Here is a 14,479-nt window from a genome sequence, read left to right as displayed (position 1 = left end):
AGGTATTAGAATAATTAATAGAGCCCAGAACTTGATGCATTTGTATCTTTTTTTCTAAATTTCTAATGCATTTATTCGTAAACGATAATGCTCGATAATACGGTTTATCTTTACAGAAATGTGGCTTATATTATGTAAAATTCAATGGAACCACTTTAATTTTGTACTTTTTTTGCATTTTTTGGTAATTTTTGATTATACAAACATTTTTTACTGATTTTGATGCATTTTTTGCATTTTTATAGATATATTTGCATTTTTTATATTTTTCTTTCATATTATTTTGACAAAACTAGATATTAGAAAAAAAACTAACGTATTGCTTACAGCCCATTCTTTTAATTATTTTTCTGAAAATACCGATTTATTTTTTGTAATTATTTTGTATTACTGACATTATTTCTTATCTCCGTTTTAAACTTAATTTAAGATGTCTGTAAAAATAAAAACATTTAATACATAAAAATATTAACTTGAAATCCAGATGAATAAAATAATAAATGAATGATTAAAAAATATTAATTAAAAAATAATGATTTTTTTTTTTTTTGATAATTTATTATTAAAAAACATAATTTACGAAAATGTTATGTTATTTTTGGTATTTTTAGGATCATTTTTTGGTGTTAATAAATAATTTTAATAGCTATTTTTTTGAGTGCATTTTTTAAAGATTTTTAGATCATCAAGTTCCGAGCCCTAATAATTAAATATTTAATTGTTAACTTTATAAAGTATTTGTTTAATTCAATAGATATGCAAATATAAAAATAAATATTATTGAAAGATATTAAAATACATAAGAATAATAAAAATGAATATATATTAAAAAATCATTATATCTTACTCAATTTATACATAAGAAATCCTTATTTACATAGCTATTTATAACTCCATCATTCTGTCCACGGGTGTAAGGTTTTTGTATGGATCAATTACATCATCAATTTTTATATTATATGCAGGTTCTTTTTTTTACTCATTATAAAAGTTTATTTACTAGTTAGGTATAATATTATTTACAAGTTTCAATCGTGAAATGACGTAAATATGTAAGTAGTTGATAGGTAGGTACACTTTGATAAAAAAATAAATAAACCGCTATCTGATATCAAAGTGGATTGTAAAGTATTCTATGACAATAAATCATTTGATCGATGGTAACTGATTAATTAATAACGTTATTACTGTTATTCACAGATATCTCCATTATGAAATTGAAACTGACTTCACTTTTTTCATATAAAATGTAAAAATGTTCGCTATTTAGTATAGTAATCTATGCATTTATTAAAGAAAAAGTCAGAGAACACAGGGGGGCCGCGACCTACCCCCTCCCCCCGTGCGCACGCTATGAGCATAATTATTTTATAAATGTAAATGGCGGTGCGTTTGATTCTTTATAAAGGCTAATCACTTTTTCACAAACAATATAAAATAAAAATATCTAATTAAAATATATATAATGTATAAATTATAATTTAATAAAATTTGAATCAATATAAACTAATTATAAATATAATATAAACTGTAATTTTTATTGCTATTAAATCCCTAATAATAATTGTCCTATCGATTTTTTTTTTTTTGATTTTTTTTTACAAAATACGAAAAAAATGGAAAGTCGTTCTGCTGTGTTACTGTGTAGTAGATGTATACCTTGTCATTGAGTAGGTCATTGGAATAGAATTGTATAATTTGAATTCAACAATAAATCATCACACATGTATACACGACTAACAATCTGAACAGAAATCTGACACCTCTTACTCTATTTTTAAGGATATTTTATAATTTATCCATAATACTTCTATGAATATAGTAGTTTAAGATATTTTTTTTCAAAATATTGCATATATTATTATTTATATTATTTATTATTATAATAATATTACATACTATGATTTATTATTATTACTAACACATCGTAAAACTGTGTGAATAGGTTCATAGTATAATTAAAATAAAGTAAAATTTATCGAAAAATCGTTGCGTATAGAAAATTATAATTTACCTAAAAACTTTAATTTACACTTTTAGTACAAGTTTTAAATTTTAAATCATAAGAATCATATTGATATTTTAAACAGATAATTTATATATTTAAAATATTAAATATTTCAGTCAATTTCGTAAATGCGAAGACTACAAGGTACAGGTTAATATATTGCATTGAAACAACTCATTGAGAGACGTGTAATAATATCGTATTATAACATTATTCCCTTACGGTTTTAAATTATTTTACTGAAATGGTAAACGGTAGTATCCTATCACAAATAATAAATGAATATATTTATCGTATAAACAAATTTTCGAAATCATAAGTACTTATTGACATTTTTAAAAACAGCTGTAACAGATGTTATTAGATTTTCAAACAAAGATAAGAAAAATGAAATACATTAAAAATACACATCATTATAAAACATAAAATGTATTTGTTCATAATGCTCAAAATTTAAAAATAAAAGTAATTGTTTGGTTCAAATTAACTGATCTAAATCAAGTAAGACATTTATGGAAAACAAAAACTAATACTACTATATTTGTATACAAGGCTGGTAGGCTAATTTTTAATTTAATCTGTTTTAATTAATCAGGTTCAACTATTAGGTTATCTATGTATACACTATATGCCTACGCATATCATACTAAATTTATTTTATTTGCTACATTACACCTACCTAATTATAAACTAATAATCATTATTTTAATCTAGGTACCTATAGATTATATTTAAAGTATCGGTTCGTCATTCAAGCAGACAGTTAAAATTTAAAATACCTATATGACCTATACAGTTAACCTAAAAGATAACCCAATAGTAGATAAACTATTTGATTGTGAATCTTGTTACAAGTACTACGGATTTAACATATTTTATTATAATAGTAATATACTTAGTATTTACTCAATTATATGTTTAATTTGGTTGGTTTGGTATTTCAATGGCTTGGTTGACTAGCGATTAATGTGTTTCCTTATTATATTCGTCTACTAGACTACTATTGTGATTTATGAATGCATCTCTGTTCTGGATTCCACATTGACTATTCGCGGGCTGAGAGTAAAAAGGTTCTATGTCAAAATATCTAATTTTTCAGGAGAACATTTTTAAGGTTTGTTGTCAAATATTTTTTTATCATATAGGGATAATTGTTTATAATTGATATCAAAAAATAAAGCAGGTTTTCTATAACAATATAACATGCGAATATAGCATCTCACTATTTTAGTTGATTCGCTAAAAATAAAAAACAACAAAAAAACAGTTTAGAGTAAAAAGGTTCTATACAAAGGACTATTTTACTCGCTAAATATTTTGTATTTAATAGATAGAACCTATTTACCCTATAGCCCATTACACAATTTTGATCAGTCAGGCCAACATATTAAATATTTGTAGAGTCCTCTTCCTCAAATTCATTTTAGCGATGTATTTCAATTTATTTTATTTTATTCTATAATATTATACTTTCACCACATTATAATACTATGATATTTTATGAAAAAAAAACTATAAACAAAACTATGAATATGAATTTGTAAGTAGATATCCACTATCCAGCAAACAATCTATTTATAAATTGTATTCCATAACAGTCCCATAAACTGATAACAATATTAAAATAACACGCACTCTTATTATATCCAATTGGCGGGATGGGAAACAAGTCTTGTTTTGACCACGGCACAATATAATATTATCGTATCGACATAATATTAATATAAATTATTGTGTTATTGGTAGTAATAACAAAGGATAGGACTCTTATACTCTTAATAATTTTTTTGTAATACAAAATAGAACCTTTTTATTCTCAAAAAAAGTTATGGAGTAAAATGATTCTATCTAGTACATTCAAAAATAACGACTATATTAATTTCAAAGACATAGAACCTTTTTGCTTTGCGTATCTCATTCATTATTTACTCGTATCAACATATTTTCTAGCTTAAAACATGCGCCATTGAAAACGTATTAGGAATATTTGAAAACCTCAATTTCGAAAAAAAAAACATAGAACCTTTTTACTCTCAGCCCACGTATTGTGTAATGAACATAATATAATACAGTATTCACTACCGGATCCAGAACATTTGACGCCCGGTGCTAATAAAAATGCAGTGCCCTTGAATAGAGCTATACAGTGTGCCGGATGTTGACATAAGACAAAATGTTTAAATATAAAACAAAAAACTTATTTTTATTTAAACCATTATCTTTGTATATGTAACATATATACTATAGAATATGTCAATATAATGCTTAAACATAAATTTAAAAAAAAATTATTTTAATTTAATGAAATGATTATATTTCTGAATAAATAGAAATTTAAAAATGAATTTTTTCTATTCTGTTTTGCAGCAAAACCATTGATTATATCTTCATAATTGGTTTGTCCTGCAAAAGTGGTTAAGTCTTTCTTGCTCTGTAGTAGATCGTAGACATATTTTTATTGATTTTATTTCGCTAAAGTTTCGTCCATATAAAGCAAAAATAACTGGCATTGTAAGATATATTTAGCAAACAACTTAAAGTTTATTTTTATAAATGAAATTCAATATTTTAAAAAAGCTTGCTATTTTTAAAATTGCTTCTAAGTTGTAAACATGCATTTTTATGCTTTTTAATTTTGAAATCAAATCAAATTTGTGAAGGTCATTTTCATATTTATTGAATAAATCGACTTCAAATTTTTTCAAGTATTCCATAGGCAAAGAACAAGAATAAATTGGATTTAAAAATTAAAAAGCTTCAATAATATTTTTAAAATTTTAATTATTAATAAAATTTTTTTTCATCATACTATAATTCTATGAAACTCATATTCTGTAATTTCTCTGGGAAAAGGTTTCATCTTTCGTAATCTAACTTTTAGAAATTAAATTTTTATGCCTGATATTTTAGCTTTATACATTGAATCGGATAAAGTCTCATTTATATTTTAGTCTCGAAAGTTTTTCAATATTTAAAAAAAGCTTTATAGACGTTTGGTTTTTCGTAAAATTATATTAATTCTATCAATTGTACTAAAATTGCTTTGGCTAAACATAATCCAAAAATGAAAGAAAATGTTTAAGTAATTTTATTCCCTTGTGATGACCGTTAACTTACACACATCGGACAATACTAAATTGCTCTATATTTTTTTTATCCTTATATATATTATATAAGGACAATCCTTTTTTATGTTCCGTTTTGTGACGACACTATTTAACATTTTTCCAATTTTTTTTCACAAAGTTGTACCAAATACTATTATTCACTGTTTAATTTTATTCGTTATTACAGTCATTTTGAGAAAGCACAAAACACACACGAGCGAAGCCAAGTATTCAGCTAATTACAAATTAAATTCAGCATCGATTTTTTCATTTAAAAAGTTAAAAGTGCACTACACAAAACATATCTAGCACATTATTTAACTGAAGCTGCTCCTATCATAATCTTAGGTAACTTAAAATGAATTTCCTATTATATCGTTATTTACTCAGCACTTCACACGGTCAACCATCTCGGCTAATTGTTTTATTGACCATACGTTAACATAACGTATTATATATTAACCCAATATGTTCCTCACATAAATCTAAATCTGTCTTACCTCCACTAATTATTCTTAACTCATGTACACAGACCGTACCAAATCGTTTACCAACCCAAACTTCGAACTCAAATCCCAATAATATTCGAATTATTGACCCTAAGAATGTCCAAACACATCTCCTTCTATCGCCATTTAAACTCAAAATACCAACTGAACACAAAATTTTTTGTTTCGCAAAATCGTTTCACTCTATTTGCGGGTCCATCGATTCTATACGAAAACATTATAGAATCCGAAAAATCGATAAAGAATCTGAGTACACAAGAACTCCTCCACACATATTAAACCTCCACCATCTATTTTTATTCGTATTGTTAACGATTACAAATTGCAACACACCTACCCGTTTATTCAAATCAAGTGGCTGTCAATATTTATATCTAATTCTATCCAGTTAAGGAGTAGTTGATTAGTAATTCCCACTACACGAACCAATCTTGAGAACCGAATTGTTGAGTCGATACAAATAGAGTTTCTAAATTGTATATTTTACAAGTCCTAAAAACGAATGACCTGCAAGGTCATAGACTAAGGTCATAGTCTGTAGACTAACACAATAGAAACAATATAGTAACGTATACAAGGTTTATTATATGATTAAATATTAATAACATTATACAATAAAATATCACCTGAGTAACCCTGTTATTAAGGGTAGTTTATCAAAGACCACGGGAGTAGCGGAGTACAAGTTGAAGTAATGATTGAAATATTATGATTTATCTATAAAGTAGGTTATTATACCTACAGTAAATCAAATTTAAAAATGTTACTTAAAAATATAGATATGACTGTTTTCTCTACTTAACGACCTGAACTCGACTGTCGGCTAAATCAATGATTAATATTCTCATACTCTATGTTCTTCTTACTTAAGCAAAATCGCATAGTGTGACATAAATGACGCGTCAGTAACCTGTATATCGTTACAAAAGTTTTCTATGAACATGTTTAAGCAGCTTACAAAAATGAAACCATTTTTATGTAAACGTTCTATCAACGGCATCAAACTTTCTACTACTTCACGTGATTCTTATCGTTTCATTAATAATGTCTCTAAAATAATGAAACTGCTTTTCATACATACCAATTAAAATAAAATAATGTTTTTAGAATAGTTATCTTCATAATTATCCCCAATTACTGAAATAAAAAAATAACTCAAAAGAACTCTTAACTCTAGGACACGCCACACACGTCCTCTAAACGTTATAAATATTATTCTCTAACGAAATACCAAACAATTTCTCCCGCTCTTCTTCGTCGATTTTGAGTCTGATATCAACAACAAAAACGTCTTTGAAATTGACCACCTTTATTATACAAAAATAAAAAACGAGGATACTCACTTGCCTCCACTAAATAATTTGTCTCGTGAAAGAAAGGTACTGCGTTTTGACAAAACCCGATATTCTTGCGCATTCATACACTACTTCGCGCCTAATACTCCCACCACATAATTCGGTCAACACTGGTGTTTGTAGCTCAGTTTATGTGCGCGAAACAGTATTTTTCTTTTATTGCTTCGTGAGACAGATTATGGATCCAACATCATTGTTTACAAAAAAAACAATTTTGAACGGTGATGATTTGTCAAACTATATGGCTATATCATTTAATATATTTCATGATATATTTTTTTGATATAGTTATTAAATCATTTATTTTACTTTTGGTATTATGGTGGATTGATATGTCATACGAAATTATTGAATTTTTTATATTATTAGTATTTAATTATTATAATAATATATATATTTACGTATATCATACAATATTAACTAATACGCAATTTAAAATTCATTAACATTTTTTTGTCGCGTATTACACATAAGTCGCCGCATACGTAACTATTACACTCATCTTAATTATATGATACCGTCCTCTTTCGTATCCAAATGCGTCGTAATTAGTACGTAAAAAATTACAATTGTCTATCTTTTTTAATTATACATATAAATTATAAAACTAGAAGTCTGCCTCATACGTTCTTTTGTCTTTCAAATATAAATAAATCATTGTGCGTAAAATCAATAACGTATATCGCATGGCTAAATATTCAGGTATGTCAGCAATAATACTAAAACCCGTTCTAAAAAGCGCATTCATGGAATAATAAATACATTTTCATTTATTATATGGTAATATGACATTAGCCGGCAAGGATTTTTATCGGCCAAATCTTGAAACTAGTTACAACTGTTATAAATGTTCCTGCCCGCTGACGTCATGGCATGCGTATCACAGAATTGCTGACTATCGTTTACTCGATAACCGTAGCGCTATAGTTGCAACGAAGACCAGTGCGGCAATACGCGATCTTTGCTCAGTTATTTAACATGCTGCGGTCTTCCAACACATAGATATCACCAAAAGTAAAAAGTAAACAAGTTGTAAATAAAATTAAAATTGACAACACTATTATACAGACAGCTTCTCTAATTAAAAACAATGCAAACATTTCTATGATGAAACCTTCAGATTTAAGTTCTACACTTGTATATGATAACATGTACAATAATACAAATTCTACTGATCCTACTTCAAGTATATCAAGTATAAAAAATAATAAAAAATTATTTTTAACGGCTAATCGCTACGAAGTGCTTAGGAAATTACACTGCGGGCTCTAATCCAAAATCAAACTTTACTCTAGAAACATCTAATATCACCAATTAAATTAAACCACCATCGCTGATTTTTGTAAAAGGCGTAATTGAATTTTCGAAAACGCGTGAAGCCTTAATTGAATTAGTTGGGGGTGAAATTTGTATTGCTCTGATCGCTTTCAAATACAAACGGCTTACTCAATGTATCTAATTACACTTTACATAACTACCTCTCAATGAAAACTGTGACTAAAGAAGCTGCACGTTTCTACAAAAACTTTTATACCCGTCTCCAAACACACTAAAATTCACTCATAAAAAACCTATCCACTCTTACATTATCTGGTGTTCTTAGACATTGTCTTAAAAAGAACTTTTACCATAACTTTTTAGAAAATTAACTATTAAAATTAAATATATAATTATTTATACAATATATTATACATGATTATCTGTAATAGATAGATATATAATTATTAATTATATAATATAGATAACCAAACAACTCCCAGTCAAGTGTCATTAATGGGTGGTTTATTATTTCTAATATTCGATAATTCTTTTTTTCCTGTCATCACATACTATTGTGCCAAATAGTACAAATTGTGTAAATCTTGAAAAGTTTATACGTATTATTTTTTTATTACAAAATATTGTTGTTTAGTTAATAAATTAATTTCTTGACTATACATATATCACACACAGCATACTAATTATTTTTTATTGATAATATGTACTATGTAAATAGCCTTCTCTTAATTTAAGACCATTAAAAAACATTTGACGTAATTGTATATGCGTTAAAGAAAAACTTAACACTAAAGGGGTTGGAGCATAGCATGTTTTAAGGAGTAATGTTTAAGCAGTTCATATTACATGCATGTTTGAATGGTGTCATTATATGAGTACTGTATATATGTTCATATGTGTATGTAATCCATTATCTGTGCCATTGTGACGTTGTCGTATAACCGGCACCTACCTATTGGCTGCAATACACGGGTATTCTCAGAAGTCTAACTACGATGATAATAATCAAAATAAATATTTATTCATATTTCATCCCCATATATTTGATTATTTACCCCACCAATACACCGTACACTTATAAATGGCTATAATGATGTTTCAATATAATACTAATTAATAATTATATAATTAAAAATTAAAACTTAAGAATCGAACTTGATATGCACATTCTTGAGTACATCTAAACGAATATTCAATGATATATCTTTTTTTCGTAAATTATTAAATAGTTAAAAAAATAGTTCCGAAATATTTTAAAAATAAACTGGCATGTTTCTGTTTTTATTACTAGTTCTACCATTTTTTATATACTTTTCCATTAATTGTAATCATATTGCTTAAATGAACATTCAAGTTGTTTATTAATGAAACCCAACGAACTCACTTTTAACTTTTATTTTGGTAACAAATTAAATCTTCACTGTTTGTGTCTAGGTTTTGAATAAATAACTACTTTGCAAAAATAATTTTATTATTCTATAATAACTGCCTTTTCCTGTAGTTAATTTGTATAATTTTATGTATTCTCTTTGTCCGAATTAATGTTAATTAATTATGTAAATAAACTAGCTGACCCGGCCACGCGTTGCTGTGGCTAAAGTTTTTGTTATATTACATTAAGAGGAACAATAAGAGAACATCAGTCACGGAGTCCACTATGCTTTTTCACACAGATGGTATTTGTAAAAAAATATGGTGATCTCCTTATTTGACTTTCTACTACTATAACCCTTAAGTACAATGAAATTATTTACTAACTAAGACGAAAATGTTGATGTTGGTATACAAATTCACTGGATTGAGATTTGAAGGGGAAGTACGTTGAACACAATTAATTAAAATGTTCTTACACTTGATATTAAGCAGAAATCAATAGGTACAAAATAAAAATTTATCAGATTTATTATTTCCATTTAATTTTATAAAAATATAAGTATATTACAGTATAATACAGTAAATAAAATGTGACGCTTAAACTCATGAATGAGATAGGCAAGGCAGACAGTCTTAAACTTTTAAACATTAATATCTATTTTTTTGAATTATAAATACTTTCAATTTCAATTTAATTTAACACCAACCGGTGCACAATGTTTTTGGTTAACCTGTCTTTAGCTAACACAAATAGATTCGACGGTTTCCCAACACGTAAACACGCAACATATAGTTGCCCATGAGAAAAACATGGATTTTCCAAATCTAAACCACAAATGGACATTGTTTGAAAAATAATTTTCAATGGAGGTTAAATAAAAATAATATAAAAATGTTTGTACAATTATTGAAAAAGTGTGGCAATGCCTGACGATGCTACTGCTAATGCGATTTTTTGTTGCGACCGTATTTTGGCAAGAATCAACGATATTAAAAATGTCTTACCGGTTCCACCGGGTGCATCCAAGAAAAAAAAACCGCCTTGTTCAGCAGCAACAGCCAGCATAATCCGATCATAAATAATTTTTAGTTCTGCTGTCAGTAATGGTTCACTGTTCATGATAATTGTTGCTAAACTTCCATGGTCATATTGATTTTCTCGTTGTAAATCGGTATTGACTAAGTCGGTGGCTGGACGATTAGGTGATGGCATACCATAATGATTAAGTGGTAAATTTGAAATAAGAACACATAAATCCTCGATCAAGACCAATGCTTCATTGTACATCTCTGGTGTATAATCTATGTTTTGGCATTGTACTGCACTTTAATAACGCAACATGTAACGATTTGCCTAATAAATATCCCCAGAAAAAATAACCCCGAAAAAAAACCCATAAAAAATAACCCTGTGAAAAAATAACCACGGAAAAAATAACCCTATAATAATATATATAATAAATAAAAAATATTCACCATAAATGTATAACACAATATAATATAATAATAATTTAAAACAAATATTTAGTCAAAATTTTCAGTCACGGTAAATAATAATATTTAAAAAATATATATAATATTAATATCTATTTTATAATCGTTTTCTTAAATTAAAGGATATTTTTTTCAAAAACATGTCTACTTCAATTTCGTTTGAATTTAACCGTTCACACAAGGTTTTTAATCTCTTTTGAGCGGTTTTTGATTTAGAACATTTAGTTTTGGACTCTCCTACATTTTGCAAAGCAAGTTTTGCACGGTCAGCCGACATTTCATTTTTTATTTTATTAATCAATGTCCAAATCGATGGATGTTTTACTCCGACTAAATGATTAAATCTATATTGTTCCATGACTCGCAAACATTATTGGTACGTTGATTATTTTCCCTAGTTGTTTGGTGAACATTTCAAGTTTCAGGAGGAAATATTGCTGGAAAACGTCGAACGGTTAAACTTGAAACATTTTTCGAGCTTAACCGTTCAAAGTACATACCTTCTATTTTTAAATCTGTTAGATTTTCAGGTACTATTGAAAAACTCTAAGTCCTTTGATTTTGAATTGTTTATTTTACAGATTTTTCTTTCGGAAGTTCTTCAAGTATACTTTCCGAAAGAGCGAAAGACCCGTCATAGCTTCTGAAAACAACTGTGCTGGCGTAGACTTTGTCATTTTGGCCCGTTTTTTAATTTGAATTTGAATTTTTGCGGCATCAATTTCATTTTGACACGACAAATGGTTATGTTCATGATCAATTTTAATTAAACGTTTTTTATCTAGAGAAGTTTTTAAAATACACGGACACTTGTGGCTATTTTTTTTTGCAACATTTCCACCTTATGAAATTTATACACTCTTTGTGTACAACATACATATACTTTTTGAATGTCAACTTTTCTTTGCCCTTCTGGCTCTCAAAAATATCTAGAATATCCATAACAGTATAATACTATTCAAAACAAAGCACAGAGAAATATATAATATACGAAAGCCATCTGTAGTACCGAATACTGAGAAATGAACACACACAGGACTTGACAAATTTTATAATCAATATAATCTAATCTACGTAGTAGCACTGCCATAATAATATAATAAATATAAATTACTGTAGAGTGTAGATAGTAAATATTATCTATATTTTTTGAACAATAATGAAATAAGACTCGATCATATAATCTTAACTGATATAACGGGTTTTTTTTCCGTGGTTATTTTTTCGGGGTTCTTTTTTTCGGGGTCTAAATTTCCGGAGTTATTTTTTCCGGGGTTATTTTTTCGCGGTACCATATTATGTAACATATCATTTTTATTATATAGGTATTCGGACCATACTCAATAGTCATATTATAATATTGTAAGCATGTTGGCTAAAAATTAATGATCAGTTTAATCAATAATCATAACACTGTGCTGGCTAATTAAAATAATAAATATATCACTATAATATTTAAACCTAATGTTTATCATCAGTCAGTTAAGTTATTTGAACACAAACTCATGATTTATATTATTTTTGTTCTTCAATTATTTATCTGTTAATTTTTTCATTTTTAGTGCACTATTAGTTTTTTTTTAGTAGAAGTTCTGTTTTACAAAACTTAATTTTAATTTTAAATATCTTCCTTCTAATTTTAAATATTTATTTTCAGTAAATTATTTTTTAAGAATACTTTGCAAACAGACACTAAGTGTTTTTGTGTCTTTTACGCTTTCCTATATTATCCACATTACTTAGCTGTCATTAGTATTCACAAAGGACATGGGAAATTTTAGATGTATAATAGATATAATGATACGTGAAAAATATATTTCTTTTCTATTACACGATTATTAAAATAAAAGCGACAGTAAACAGGTAAATAAAATTTAAGAAATAATTTTAAAAATCTTATTTAAGTTAAAACTATATGCTTCAATAGTATATATACTATATAGTATTATAATATTAATGGATACGTAATAATTATATTTATTTTCAGATGTATGTGTACAATGTTGAATTTAGTAGACAAAAATATATCGATATGAACGAAATTACTTCACTACCTATGTTAATATATAACATTTTAATTGTGGAGTACGTATTTTTTTTTTAATTTGCACTTTATAATAAGATCGGGTAACAATGATTACCGTTTATTGAATGCACAATACTGGATAATTCGTTAATTACTTTATTATTTATTTCATAAACATTACGTAATAAATATAAATCTAAAAGTCTTCTTCCATTTAGTTCACAAGTCCTATTTAGTTATCGTTCAATAAGTGTAAACAATTTGTAGAATTATAGAAAATATGTAAATTTCTTTACATAATATATGTAAGTCTAGGATATAGATATTTTATATTTTTATTACCATTAGTATTCTATTTTACTGTTAAATGTTAGATTTGTCTACATTTGAATTTAAAATATCTAAAAAAAAAAAAAAATATATATATATTAATATAATATTAAAATTTTTTGGTTACGATATGAAATATTAATAAAGAAACTTCATTTAAATATTCAAATCTAAGCTATAAAAATTGCACATTTCATAGTTTTGTTACTATAAAATAGTTAGCAAATGTGATTTTGGCAATTTGTTTTCAAAATTTGAACTCAATTTCTTATAAAAAAAAAAAATTAATCTATCTATGTATTTTGTAAACAAGATTTTGTATAAATCGTTTTATTCATACTAAAATAACAAAATAAACAATAAACATCATATTGTTTCATAAAACAAAACATTAAAAGATAAATATTAGGAAAAAAGTGCAAAAAATGTAGTTGGCCAATGCATCCCTGGTGGGGATCGAACCCACGACCTTTGGATTAGAAGTCCAACGCGCTATCCTCTGCGCTACAGGGACTGATACGAGTTTAATATAAAAACCATATTATTGGTGTGTGATATTAGTTATAAAATATCAACAAAAACAATACTTTTAAAATAAATTCAAAAACAAAAACATGTTTGTGCAATCGAGTTATTTGAACGACATAATAACATCACTACTATATTATATTTTATATTATTATTTAATAAATATTTTATTATTGATGCTTACGCCTACTATAATCTCAAAAATCTAATAATATGATTTTTACATTTATTAGTGTAAGTAGGTACCTAAATAAAATAAAAATTATTACAAAATATAAATTGTATATTTATTAATTTATTATAATACTTTCCTTCAAAAAATCTAGGATCTATAAAATTAATTAAATATTAAAGTATTGAATTGTTTTCTATCCATGAATTATAAAATTATTTCAACATTGATACCTACTCCAAAGGAAAATAGTTAAATTAGTCACGTGAGATTTGTTACATTTCTTATAGAATAAATG

The 14,479-nt window shown here is 26.4% G+C and overlaps 1 protein-coding gene and 1 non-coding gene across 2 annotated transcripts; both read right to left on the bottom strand.

The window, feature by feature from the left end:
• Positions 1-10,535: 10,535 nt before the first annotated feature.
• LOC112593660 lies at positions 10,536-10,919 on the bottom strand. The gene has a single exon (XM_025338164.1). It carries the CDS (start codon positions 10,917-10,919, stop codon positions 10,536-10,538), a length of 384 nt encoding a protein of 127 aa, XP_025193949.1.
• A 3,003-nt stretch (positions 10,920-13,922) lies between these two features.
• Positions 13,923-13,995, bottom strand: Trnar-ucu. The gene has a single exon. It is a non-coding gene; the product is annotated as a tRNA-Arg (tRNA).
• Between the last annotated feature and the right edge of the window lie 484 nt (positions 13,996-14,479).

This window comes from Melanaphis sacchari, unplaced genomic scaffold, assembly GCF_002803265.2.
Source record: "Melanaphis sacchari strain LSU unplaced genomic scaffold, SCAv2.0 Contig20_pilon_pilon, whole genome shotgun sequence".
NCBI classification, from domain to species: Eukaryota; Metazoa; Arthropoda; class Insecta; order Hemiptera; family Aphididae; genus Melanaphis; species Melanaphis sacchari.
This window is presented reverse-complemented; position numbering and strand designations above follow the sequence as displayed.